This window comes from Pithys albifrons, chromosome 29, assembly GCF_047495875.1.
Source record: "Pithys albifrons albifrons isolate INPA30051 chromosome 29, PitAlb_v1, whole genome shotgun sequence".
In the NCBI taxonomy this organism is placed as follows: domain Eukaryota; kingdom Metazoa; phylum Chordata; class Aves; order Passeriformes; family Thamnophilidae; genus Pithys; species Pithys albifrons.
The window spans coordinates 1,126,224-1,138,621 of NC_092486.1; the positions used below are offsets into that span (position 1 = coordinate 1,126,224).

The 12,398-nt window shown below is 42.2% G+C and overlaps 1 protein-coding gene across 3 annotated transcripts in view; it reads right to left on the reverse strand.

Moving 5' to 3' along the window:
* SLC23A2 (solute carrier family 23 member 2) overlaps positions 1-12,398 on the reverse strand; it is a 92,281-nt gene that overhangs the window by 33,378 nt on the left and 46,505 nt on the right. For all 3 annotated transcript variants that reach the window (XM_071579332.1, XM_071579331.1, XM_071579333.1), the window contains exons 4-5: positions 11,814-11,930; positions 9,185-9,342 (exon numbers count right to left, since the gene is read on the reverse strand). In XM_071579332.1, the coding sequence (XP_071435433.1) occupies positions 9,185-9,342; positions 11,814-11,930 (275 nt within the window). The remainder of the gene's footprint in view (positions 1-9,184; positions 9,343-11,813; positions 11,931-12,398) is intronic.

The window sequence follows — 12,398 nt, forward strand, 5'->3', positions numbered from 1 at the left end:
ACAGCAGCACAGGAGACAGAACTGCAGCAGCTTCACAGAGAGGCTCAAGGGAGGCAAAAATCACCCCAGGGCTTGGGAAGGGCACAGGCACCACTGGGAAGCACTCTGGGCCATGGGCAACCAAAACCCCACCCCAACCTGCATTAGAAACTGCTGCCCCATCACACACAGGAGCCACCTGAGCAGGGTGCAATTCCCAGGCCCAGATCCCAGTTTTCTCCCTGGGAAGACACAGCTGGCACTGCAGGGAATGACTCACCTCACTCTGCAGGGGCATTAAGCACACTGAGCTGGCTGGTGCCCCTGGCAAGAGCTGCACCACCTGAGACAAGCTGGTACTGCTCCATCCCACCCACACAGCCCTCTGTGCCCCCCGGGGCTGGGGAGGGCTCTGCAAACACATTCTCTGCTGGTGACCTCAGCTGGACCAAAACCTGGGGGCACATTGTTCTGTACCACACTAAATATCCTGAATAATCCCATCCTGCCCAACCTTCCCACAGCACAGTCCACTGGGATGGCCACCCAAAGGACCAGCAGGCTCAAAATTGGGGAAAAAATGTATTTAATTTAATTTTTTTACACTTATTACTCAAAATCAGCCAAGATTTTTGGGAAGAGACACTTGCAGTCTGGAATGTGACTTGGGGATGCTGAGCCAGGCACTCAGTGCCAGGCAGCTGAGGCACCAGGAGCCCAAAGTGCTGAGGCTCAGCAGTGGGACAGCCCTGGAATTCCAGGAGGGAATTCTCAGTTTGAATTCCCTGAGTGAATTCTCAGTTTGAATTCCCTGAGTGAATTCCCAGTTTGAATTCCCTGAGTGAATTCCCAGTTTGAATTCCCTGAGTGAATTCTCAGGTGCTCAGTTCTGGCAGGTGAGACAGGGGGGTCTGTGCAGTTGAAGTCACCTGGAAGTGTCTCCAGAGCCCAGGGAAGCTCAGGCAGTGCTGGGCTGGGCAGCACCCCTGGAATGGGAGGCAAATTAGAGCTGCCCTTGATTGGCTCCCTCACTAATTACCCCAAGCCCTGCCAGGGCTCCTGCTCAGCCCAACCAGAGGAATTGCTGGAATTCCTGACACTCTCTGGGTACCAAACTGAGCCCAGCTCACAGCTGAGCCAAATCCATCCTGAAGGGCCTTCCAGCCATGGAATGTGACCTTTGGAAAGCTTTATTTGCTCGACACTTGGAGCTCCCAGACCTGCCAAGGAATGCTCTGAAATCTCATTGAAAGGCCTTTGCTGCTGCATCCCATCCCAGCCCCAGTCACATGGAGAAGGGTTATAAAACAGCCAAGGGTGCAGATCTGCTCCTTAAACATGAGTATTTTAAAGCCCAAACACAACTGACTTCAAGGATATTAAAAAAAATTGACTTCAAGTGTATAAAAAAATTGACTTCAAGTATAAAAAAATTGACTTCAAGTATAAAAAAAATTGACTTCAAGTATATAAAAAAATTGACTTCAAGTATATAAAAAAATTGACTTCAAGTATAAAAAAAATTGACTTGAAGTATATAAAAAATTGACTTCAAGTATATAAAAAAATTGACTTCAAGTATATAAAAAAATCGACTTCAAGTATATAAAAAAATTGACTTCAAGTATATTAAGAAATCGACTTCAAGTATATAAAAAAATTGACTTCAAGTATAAAAAAAAATTGACTTCAAGTATAAAAAAATTGACTTCAAGTATATAAAAAAAATTGACTTCAAGTATAAAAAAAATTGACTTCAAGTATATAAAAAAATTGACTTCGAGAATATAAAAAAAATTGACTTCAAGTATATAAAAAAAAATTGACTTCAAGTATATAAAAAAAAATTGACTTCAAGTATATAAAAAAATTGACTTCAAGTATATTAAGAAATCGACTTCAAGTATATAAAAAAATTGACTTCAAGTATATAAAAAAAAATTGACTTCAAGTATATAAAAAAAAATTGACTTCAAGTATAAAAAAAATTGACTTCAAGTACATAAAAAAATTGACTTCAAGTATATAAAAAAATTGACTTCAAGTATAAAAAAAAATTGACTTCAAGTATAAAAAAATTGACTTCAAGTATATAAAAAAAATTGACTTCAAGTATAAAAAAAATTGACTTCAAGTACATAAAAAAATTGACTTCAAGTATATAAAAAAATTGACTTCAAGTATAAAAAAATTGACTTCAAGTATATAAAAAAAATTGACTTCAAGTATAAAAAAAATTGACTTCAAGTACATAAAAAAATTGACTTCAAGTATATAAAAAAAAATTGACTTCAAGTATATAAAAAAATTGACTTCAAGTACATAAAAAAATTGACTTCAAGTATAAAAAAAATTGACTTGAAGTATATAAAAAATTGACTTCAAGTATATAAAAAAATTGACTTCAAGTATAAAAAAATTGACTTCAAGTATATAAAAAATTGACTTCAAGTATATAAAAAAATTGACTTCAAGTATATTAAGAAATCGACTTCAAGTATATAAAAAAATTGACTTCAAGTATAAAAAAAAATTGACTTCAAGTATGTAAAAAAATTGACTTCAAGTATAGAAAAAATTGACTTCAAGTATAAAAAAAATTGACTTCAAGTATATAAAAAAATTGACTTCGAGAATATAAAAAAAATTGACTTCAAGTATATAAAAAAAAATTGACTTCAAGTATATAAAAAAAAATTGACTTCAAGTATATAAAAAAATTGACTTCAAGTATATAAAAAAATCGACTTCAAGTATATAAAAAAATTGACTTCAAGTATATAAAAAAAAAATTGACTACAAGTATAAAAAAAAATTGACTTCAAGTATATAAAAAAACTGACTTCAAGTATATAAAAAAATCGACTTCAAGTATATAAAAAAACTGACTTCAAGTATAAAAAAATTGACTTCAAGTATAAAAAAATTGACTTCAAGTATAAAAAAATTGACTTCAAGTATATAAAAAAATTGACTTCAAGTATAAAAAAACTGACTTCAAGTATATAAAAAATGTAAGTCCAGTGCAAGTGGGAGCCACTGAAAAGGAGAAAATCCCCCCAGGCTGGAGGGCAGGGGTGGGATCAGACACAGGAACTGAGGATTCCCACACCATCATTTTGGTCCCTTTTCTCTCTGAAAAAGCCCAAAAATGACTCAGGAAGCCCTAAAGAAATTTAAAAAATAATTAATTTTTAAAATAAAGAAAAATATTTTTAAAATAGAACTAAAATAATAATAAGTAATGAAGAGCCAAGATTAGTCAGGGGGGAAAAAATCCTGAAATCTGATAAATTAGAGGGGGATAAAGCCTCAGGAAATGTGAAAATTAAGGTTTGCTGATAAACCTGAGGCAGAAAAAGGAGTTGGTGGGGGGAGAGGAAAATGAAACTCCCCTCTGAGCTGATCCCCATCCCCAACCTGCAATTCCAACAAAGATTTAAACTCCAAGGAATCCAAGGAGGAGACACCCAAAGCTGAGCAGCAAAACTGAAAGAGCAACCAAAGGTTACAGAAAACCTGAAATATTGGGCAGATTTTTAGAGGAAAAGTTCATCTGCCACAGGTTTGGCTTCTCACCCACTGAGACACCTCTGCCCCCAGAAATCCTGTTCTGGGGTAAATCTGGGGAAAATTGGCCATTTTCTGCTGGAAAAGAGAAAGGGAACTGAAAAAATAGATAAAATACCCAAAATATCATTCAGGAAACTACTAAAATTGGATAAAAATACCCAAAATATCATTCAAAAAACTACTAAAATTGGATAAAAATAACCAAAATATCATTCAAGAAACTACTAAAAAATGGATAAAAATACCCCAAACATCATTCAAGAAACTACTAAAAAATAAATAAAAATACCCCAAAATCATTCAAAAAATTAATAACTAAATAAAAATACCCAAAATATCATTCAGGAAACTACTAAAAAAATACTCAAAATATCATTCAAGAAAGTACTAAAAAATGGATAAAAATACTCAAAATATCATTCAGGAAACTACTAAAAATGGATAAAAATAACCAAAATATCATTCAAGAAAGTATTAAAAAATGGATAAAAATACCCAAAATATGATTCAGGAAACTACTAAAAAAAATACTCAAAATATCATTCAAGAAAGTACTAAAAAAAAGGTAAAAATACCCCAAATATCATTCAGGAAACTACTAAAAACTAAACAAAAATACCCAAAATATCATTTAAGAAACTACTAAAAATGGATAAAAATACCCAAAATATCATTCAAGAAACTACTAAAAAATGGATAAAAATACCCCAAACAACATTCAAGAAACTACTAATAAATAAATAAAAATACCCAAAAATCATTCAAAAAATTAATAACTAAATAAAAATACCCAAAATATCATTTAAGAAACTACTAAAATTGGATAAAAATACCCAAAATATCATTCAAGAAACTATTAAAAAATGGATAAAAATACCCAAAATATCATTCAGGAAACTACTAAAATTGGATAAAAATACCCAAAATATCATTCAAGAAACTATTAAAAAATGGATAAAAATACCCAAAATATCATTCAGGAAACTACTAAAAAAAAGATAAAAATATCCCAAATATCATTCAGGAAACTACTAAAAAAAATACTCAAAATATCATTCAAGAAACTACTAAAAAAATAGGTAAAAATACCCCAAATATCATTCAGGAAACTACTAAAAACTAAATAAAAATACCCAAAAATCATTCAAAACATTAATAACTAAATAAAAATACCCAAAATATCATTTAAGAAACTACTAAAATTGGATAAAAATACCCAAAATATCATTCAGGAAACTACTAAAAAATACCCAAAATATCATTCAGGAAACTACTAAAATTGGACAAAAATACCAAAAATATCATTCAAGAAACTACTAAAAAAATAGGTAAAAATACCCCAAATATCATTCAGGAAACTACTAAAAAAATACCCAAAATATCATTCAAGAAAGTACTAAAAAATGGATAAAAATACCCAAAATATCATTCAGGAAACTACTAAAATTGGATAAAAATACCCAAAATATCATTCAGGAAACTACTAAAAAATGGATAAAAATACCCAAAATATCATTCAAGAAAGTATTAAAAAATGGATAAAAATACCCAAAATATCATTCAAGAAACTACTAAAAAAATACTCAAAATATCATTCAAGAAAGTACTAAAAAAATAGGTAAAAATACCCCAAATATCATTCAGGAAACTACTAAAAACTAAATAAAAATACCCAAAATGTCATTCAAGAAACTACTAATAAATAAATAAAAATACCCCAAAATCATTCAAAAAATTAATAACTAAATAAAAATACCCAAAATATCATTTAAGAAACTACTAAAAGAAACCAGTAAAAAATAAATAAAAATACTCAAAGTATCATTCAAAAAACTACTGAAAACTAAATAATACCCAAAATATCATTCAAGAAACTACTAAAAAATGGATAAAAATACCCAAAATATCATTCAAGAAAGTATTAAAAAATGGGTAAAAATATCCAAAATGCCATTCATCAAACTACTAAAACCTAAATGAAATAACCTAAAACATCATTCAAGAAACTACTAAAAATAAATACCCCAAATATCATTCAATAAACTACTAAAAACTAAAAATACTCAATATACCATTCAAAAAAACTATTAATAATAAAAATACCCAAAATATCACTCAAGAAAACACTAAAAATAAATAAAAATGCCCCAAATATTATTTGAGAAACTACTAAGAAGTGAATAAAACCACCCCAACTTTGCCCTGGTTATGAATTTTCCCTCTTCCCACCCTCTCTGTTCCCAGGAGCTCCCCTCCTGCTCCTCCTCCTCTTCCTCCTCCCCTGTCCCTGCTGTATTTTCTTGCCCTGGGAATGCCTTTTGTTCTTTCACACCCACCTTCTTTTGGGAGCAGCTTCCCAAAGCTGGTCCTGTGTCCCACCTACCTCATGTTCATCCTGTAAAAACACTCCCCTCCCTCCCTCTTGGACACTGGACACCCCAACCTGAGCCTGGTCCTGCCATGACCTACCTCGTGTTCATCCTTTGGAAACACAGCCCCTCCCTCCTGGATCTTGGAAACCCCCCATGAGCCTGATCTGCCTCGTGTTCATCCTTTAAAAACACTCCCCTCCCTCTTGGATCTTGGACATCCCACAGTGAACCTGGTCCTGCCATGATCTACCTCATGTTCATCCTTTGAAAACACATCTCCTCCCTCCTGGATCTTGGAAACCCCAACCTGAGTCTGGTCTTGCCATGATCGACCTCGTGTTCACCCTTTAAAAACACTCCCCTCCCTCTTGGACACTGGACACCCCAACCTGAGCCTGGTCCTGCCATGACCTACCTCGTGTTCATCCTTTGGAAACACAACCCCTCCCTCCTGGATCTTGGACATCCCACAGTGAACCTGCTCTTGCCATGACCTACTTCATGTTCACCCTTTGAAAACACATTTCCTCCCTCCTGGATCTTGGAAACCCCCACTTGAGTCTGGTCTTGTCCCCATCTATCTCATGTTCACCCTTTAAAAACACTCCCCTCCCTCTTGGATCTTGGACATCCCAACCTGAGCCTGGTCCTGCCCCAACCTACCTCATGTTCACCCTTTAAAAACACTCCCCTCCCTCTTGGACCTTGGATACCCCACCATGAGCCTGATCCTGCCACGATCTACCTCATGTTCACCCTTTAAAAACACATCCCCTCCCTCCTGGATCTTGGAAACCCCAACCCAAGTCTGGTCTTGTCCCCGTCTATCTCATGTTCACCCTTTTTAAACACACACTCTTCTTCTTGGACCTTGGAAACCCCACTGTGAGCCTGGTCGTGCCATGACCTATTTCATGTTCATCCTTTAAAAACACTCCCCTCCCTGCTGGATCTTGGAGATCCCACAATGAACCTGCTCTTGCCATGACCTACATCATCTTCACCCTTTAAAAACACATCCCCTCCCTTCTGGATCTTGGAAACCCCAACCCGAGTCTGGTCTTATCCCCATCTATCTCATGTTCACCCTTTAAAAACACACACTCTCCTTCTTGGACCTTGGGAACCCCACCATGAGCCTGGTCCTGCCATGACCTACTTCATGTTCACCCTTTAAAAACACATTTCCTCCCTCCTGGATCTTGGAAACCCCCACTTGAGTCTGGTCTTGTCCCCATCTATCTCAGTGTTCACCCTTGAAAAACACTCCCCTCCCTCTTGGATCTTGGACATCCCAACCTGAGCCTGGTCCTGCCCCAACCTACCTCATGTTCATCCTTTGAAAACACTCCCCTCCCTCTTGGAACCCCAAACCCAAACCTGCTCTTGTCATGACCTATGTCATGTTCACCCTTTAAAAACACTCCCCTCCCTCTTGGACCTTGGATACCCCACCATGAGCCTGGTCTTGCCATGATCTACCTCGTGTTCATCTTGTAAAAACACTCCCCTCCCTCCTGGACTGTGGACACCCCAACCTGAGCCTGGCATGATGTACCTCGTGTTCATCCTTGAAAACACATCCCCTCCCTCCTGGATCTTGGAAATCAAACCCCAACCAGAGTCTGGTCTTGTCACCACCTATCTCATGTTCACCCTTTAAAAACACTGCCCTCCCTCTTGGGCCTTGGAAATCCCACAGTGAGCCTGGTCTTGGTATGACCTATTTCATATTCATCCTTTAAAAACACTTCCCTCCCTGTTGGACACCCCAACCTGAGCCTGGTCCTACCATGATCTACCTCATGTTCATCCCTTAAAACCACTCCCCCTCCTTCCTAGATCTTGGACATCCAACAATGAGCCTGGTCCTGCCATGACCTACTTCATGTTCACCCTTTGAAAACACATCTCCTCCCTCCTGAATCTTGGAAACCCCACCATGAGTCTGTTCTTGTCACCACCTATCTCAGTGTTCACCCTTTAAAAACAGACACCCTCCCTCTTGGGCTTTGGTAACCCCACTATGAGCCTGGTCGTGCCATGACCTACCTTGTGTTCATCCTGTAAAAACACTCCCCTCCCTCCTGGATCTTGGACACCCCAACCTGAGCCTGGTATGATGTACCTCGTGTTCATCCTTTGAAAACACATCCCCTCCCTCTTGGATCTTGGAGATCCCACAATGAACCTGGTCCTGCCATGACCTACTTCATCTTCACCCTTTAAAAACACATCTCCTCCCTCCTGGATCTTGGAAACCCCAACCCGAGTCTGGTCTTGTCACCATCTATCTCATGTTCACCCTTTAAAAACACACACTCTTCTTCTTGGACCTTGGAAACACCACTATGAGCCTGGTCATGCCATGACCTATTTCATGTTCATCCTTTAAAAACACTTCCCTCCCTGCTGGATCTTGGAGATCCCACAATGAACCTGCTCTTGCCATGACCTACTTCATGGTCACCCTTTAAAAACACTTCCCTCCCTGCTGGACACCCCAACCTGAGCCTGGTATGATCTACCTCATGTTCATCCTTGAAAACACTCCCCTCCCTCTTGGACCTTGGATACCCCACCATGAGCCTGGTCTTGCCATGATCTACCTCATGTTCATCCTTGAAAACACTCCCCTCCCTCCTGGATCTTGGAGATCCCACAATGAACCTGCTCTTGCCATGACCTACTTCATCTTCACCCTTTAAAAACACATCTCCTCCCTCCTGGATCTTGGAAACCCCAACCCGAGTCTGGTCTTGTCACCATCTATCTCATGTTTAAAAACACACACCCTCCCTCTTGGACCTTGGAAACCCCACTATGGGCCTGGTCCTGCCATGATCTACCTCGTGTTCATCCTTTAAAAACACTCCCCTCCCTCCTGGATCTTGGACACCCCAACCTGAGCCTGGTATGATGTACCTCGTGTTCATCCTTTGAAAACACTCCCCTCCCTCCTGGATCTTGGACATCCCACCATGAGCCAGCTCTTGCCATGACCTATCCCATGTTTACCCTTTAAAAACACACACTCTCCTTCTTGGATCTTGGACATCCCACCATGAGCCTGTGCTCTTGCCATGACCTACTTCATGTTCCTCCTTTAAAAACACATCCCCTCCCTCCTGGACACCCCAACCCAAGCCTGCTCTTGCCACCACCTATCTCAGTGTTCACCCTTTAAAACCCACCCTCTCCCCCCTTGGATCTCGGACCCCCTCCATGAGCTGGCGCTGCCAGCCCTGGGCTGAGCTCACCTGCAGCCAAAGGTGGTCTGTAAGAGGGTGGTGATGCCCACGCAGAAGAAGATGGTCCCGATGAGCTGGCTGGTGGCCCACTGGTCGAAGCCCACGCACATGGCATCGGCCAGCAGGAAGGGCACGGCGATGGTGCCGCTGAAACACGTCAGGTAGTGCTGCCAGGGGGAAACACAGTCAGTGCTGTCCCAAAATGCAGTTAGTTACCACCATCTCTCACCTGCAGTGTGCCCAGGGGTGCCCAGAGGTGCCCAGGAGAGCCCAGGTATGTTCAGGTGTGCCCAGGTGGCCAAGAAGGCCAGTGGCACCCTGGCCTGGCTCAGGGGCAGTGTGGCAGCAGCACCAGGGCAGTGCCCCTGTCCCTGTGCCCAGCCCTGGTGAGGCCACATTTGGCCTCAGCCCCACGATCCTGAGCCTTTCCCCTGCCCTGCTCCCACCAGCACTGTCGCTGCAGTCCAGCAAAAGATTTTCTAATTTCTGTCTGATTCTGATTTCTGTCTAATAAAAGAGTTTTTACGGTTGCTGTTTTGGTGGCATTAAGCCTGACCCAAGGCCTGCTTCACCATGGAATGAATCATGGAATGCTTTGGGCTGGAAGGGACCTCAAAGCCCACCCAGTGCCACCCCTGCCCTGGGCAGGGACACCTCCCACTGTCCCAGGGGGCTCCAGCCTGGCCTTGGGCACTCCCAGGGCTGGGGCAGCCACAGCTTCTCTGGGAATTCCAGCCCAGCCCATCCCCACTCTCCCAGCCAGCAATTCCTTCCCAATATCCATCTAAATCACTTTTCCAGTAGGAGCCATTTCCCCCAGTCCTGCCCCTCCATCCCTTGTCCCCAGTCCCTCTCCAGCTCTTGGAGCCCCTTTAGGCCCTGGAAGGGGCTCTCAGGTCTTCTCTGGGAATCCCATCCCCATCTTCACAGCCAACAATTCCTTTCCCAATATCCCACCAGTTCTGGGCCCCTCAGGTTGGGAAGGACATTGAGGGGCTGCAGCAATTCCAGAGAAGAGCAACGAGGCTGGAGAAGGGCCTGGAGCCCCAGCCCTGTGGGGAGAGGCTGAGGGAGCTGGGGGGGTTCAGCCTGGACAAGAGGAGGCTCAGGGGGCACCTCAGCACTGTCTGGAACTGCCTGACAGGAGGTTGGACCCAGGGGGGGTTGGGCTCTTCTCCCACACAACCAGCAATGGCACAAGAGGGCACGGCCTTAAGCTGTGCCAGGGCAGGTTTGGGTTGGATCTTGGGAGGGAATTCTTTGCAGAGAGGGTGGTCAGGCCTTGGAATGGGCTGCCCAGAGAGGGGGTGGATTCTCCATCCCTGGAGGTGTTTAAGGTGAGACTGGATGTGGCACTCTGTGCCCTGGGCTGGTGATCCCAGTGGGGATGGATCAAGGGTTGGGCTGGATGATCTCAGAGGTCTCTTCCAACCCAACTCATTCTATGATTTTATGTTCTTTTCCTCTGCACTGCAGATTTTTCATTTTCTCCCAAGGGTTCTTGCTGGTTCTAAGCTGTGCTTGGAATGTTCTCCTCCTTGCTGCCCCTGCTCCCTGTTTTTGCAGGATGAACAGGCTGTTCAACAGCTGCAGCTGCTGCTCCTGCCCAGGAGGTGTCCAGGTAACTGCTGCAAACAGCCCCCAGCTCAGGGACAGGCACAGCAATAACTCCAGTCACTGGCACCCATGGGAGACACCTGGAGCACCCACACCAGGAAGCAAAGGAGCTCCCAGGGACCATGAGCTGGGCACTCATTCGTTCCTTCCCCACCCAAACACATGAAGCAAAACAAACAAACGAACTCAGCCTGTTGAGCAAAGCAAGTAAAAATAGAACTGCCTGTCCTTGAGGAAAGGCAGAAATAAAAAGGATGCTTTGGAATGTGTTTGTTTGGAGAGCTCAACGTGCCCTGACCAAATTCTCAGCATTCCTGTGGGACAGACATTATTACCACTGGAGAAGGGAAGGAGATGGAACTGGAGCTGCTCCGCTTCCCACAGGAGAGGGGCTGAGCTGGCAGGAGGGCCCAGCTCTGCACCACAGCCCCACTCCCTGCAGGAAGCACATGCTCCTATTCCAAGGGCTCTCCAAGGAGCACAGGGGTTTCCTGCCCTGCTCCCAGCAAGCCAGGCCCAGGATGGAGCTCTCAGGGTTCAAATGACTGCAGGGGCAGCTTTAAGATTCAAAATTTCAGGACTAAACCACCATTTCTCTCCAGCTTTAATTGCAGAGATGCAAAGTGCCCCCTTGGGAAGGTCTCCCCTGAAGTAACTGCTGAGAACTGAAGTAACCACAGCAGCAGCTTTAACAGTCAAGACTTCAGGACTAAACCATTGTCTCTCTGCATCTTTAATTCCAGATGTGCCAAATGAAGGCCACCACTGAGCATTTGCTCACTTATTTACTAAGAGCAGCATAAAACACTAAATCCTGAAGTGAATCTGACAAATGCAGGAGCAGAAAACTCAAGCAGAGCATTATCAGCACAGTGACCTCAGAGGAACCCTCTGAACATTCTCCCAACACCTGGGAGTGGGCAAGAACCAAATTATCACACACACAAACTGGACAGAAAATCCTAAACAGGCTCTAGAAGTTCCAGAGGAGCATTTCCACGTGGTGTGGAACACAACATACCTGTAGGCCCAAAAATATGCAGAGGTACCAGGGAGGAACATCTTCAATGGTGTAAATCATGTCAGTCCTCTGGGCATCCAAACTGCCACTGCTGTCCAGGGTCTCTGCCAGGGAGCTCTGGGGGGAGAACACACAAGGCAGTTGCTGCTGGGCATGAAGGAAGTCAGTGTGAGCTGCCAGGTACTCCCAGGCTGGCACAACACTCCCAGAAAATGCTGATATGGGATATTTTTAAAGCCTTTTATCTCTGACGAGCTCAGCTCTGGGTCCTGAATCTGCACTGAACATGTTCCCTTCTGTCAGCCACTCCCTGCTTATTGATTGATTGATAATTGATAATTTATGACAGAACTGATCTGGCACAGCCAAAAGGTGCCTAAAAATTGGATAATTGTGACCAGGCTATTAAAAAACCTCCAACAAACCAAAACTGCAAAACCAAACAAAAAAAGAAATTAGGCAAGAATTGGAATAAGAATTTGAATAAGTAGAAGAGCCAACAGTGGCTGTTCCTAAAGCAGAAGGGCTGCCCTTGCATAAGAGACCAAGATTACAGGGAGAAGAATTCCTCATTATGGTAATTGC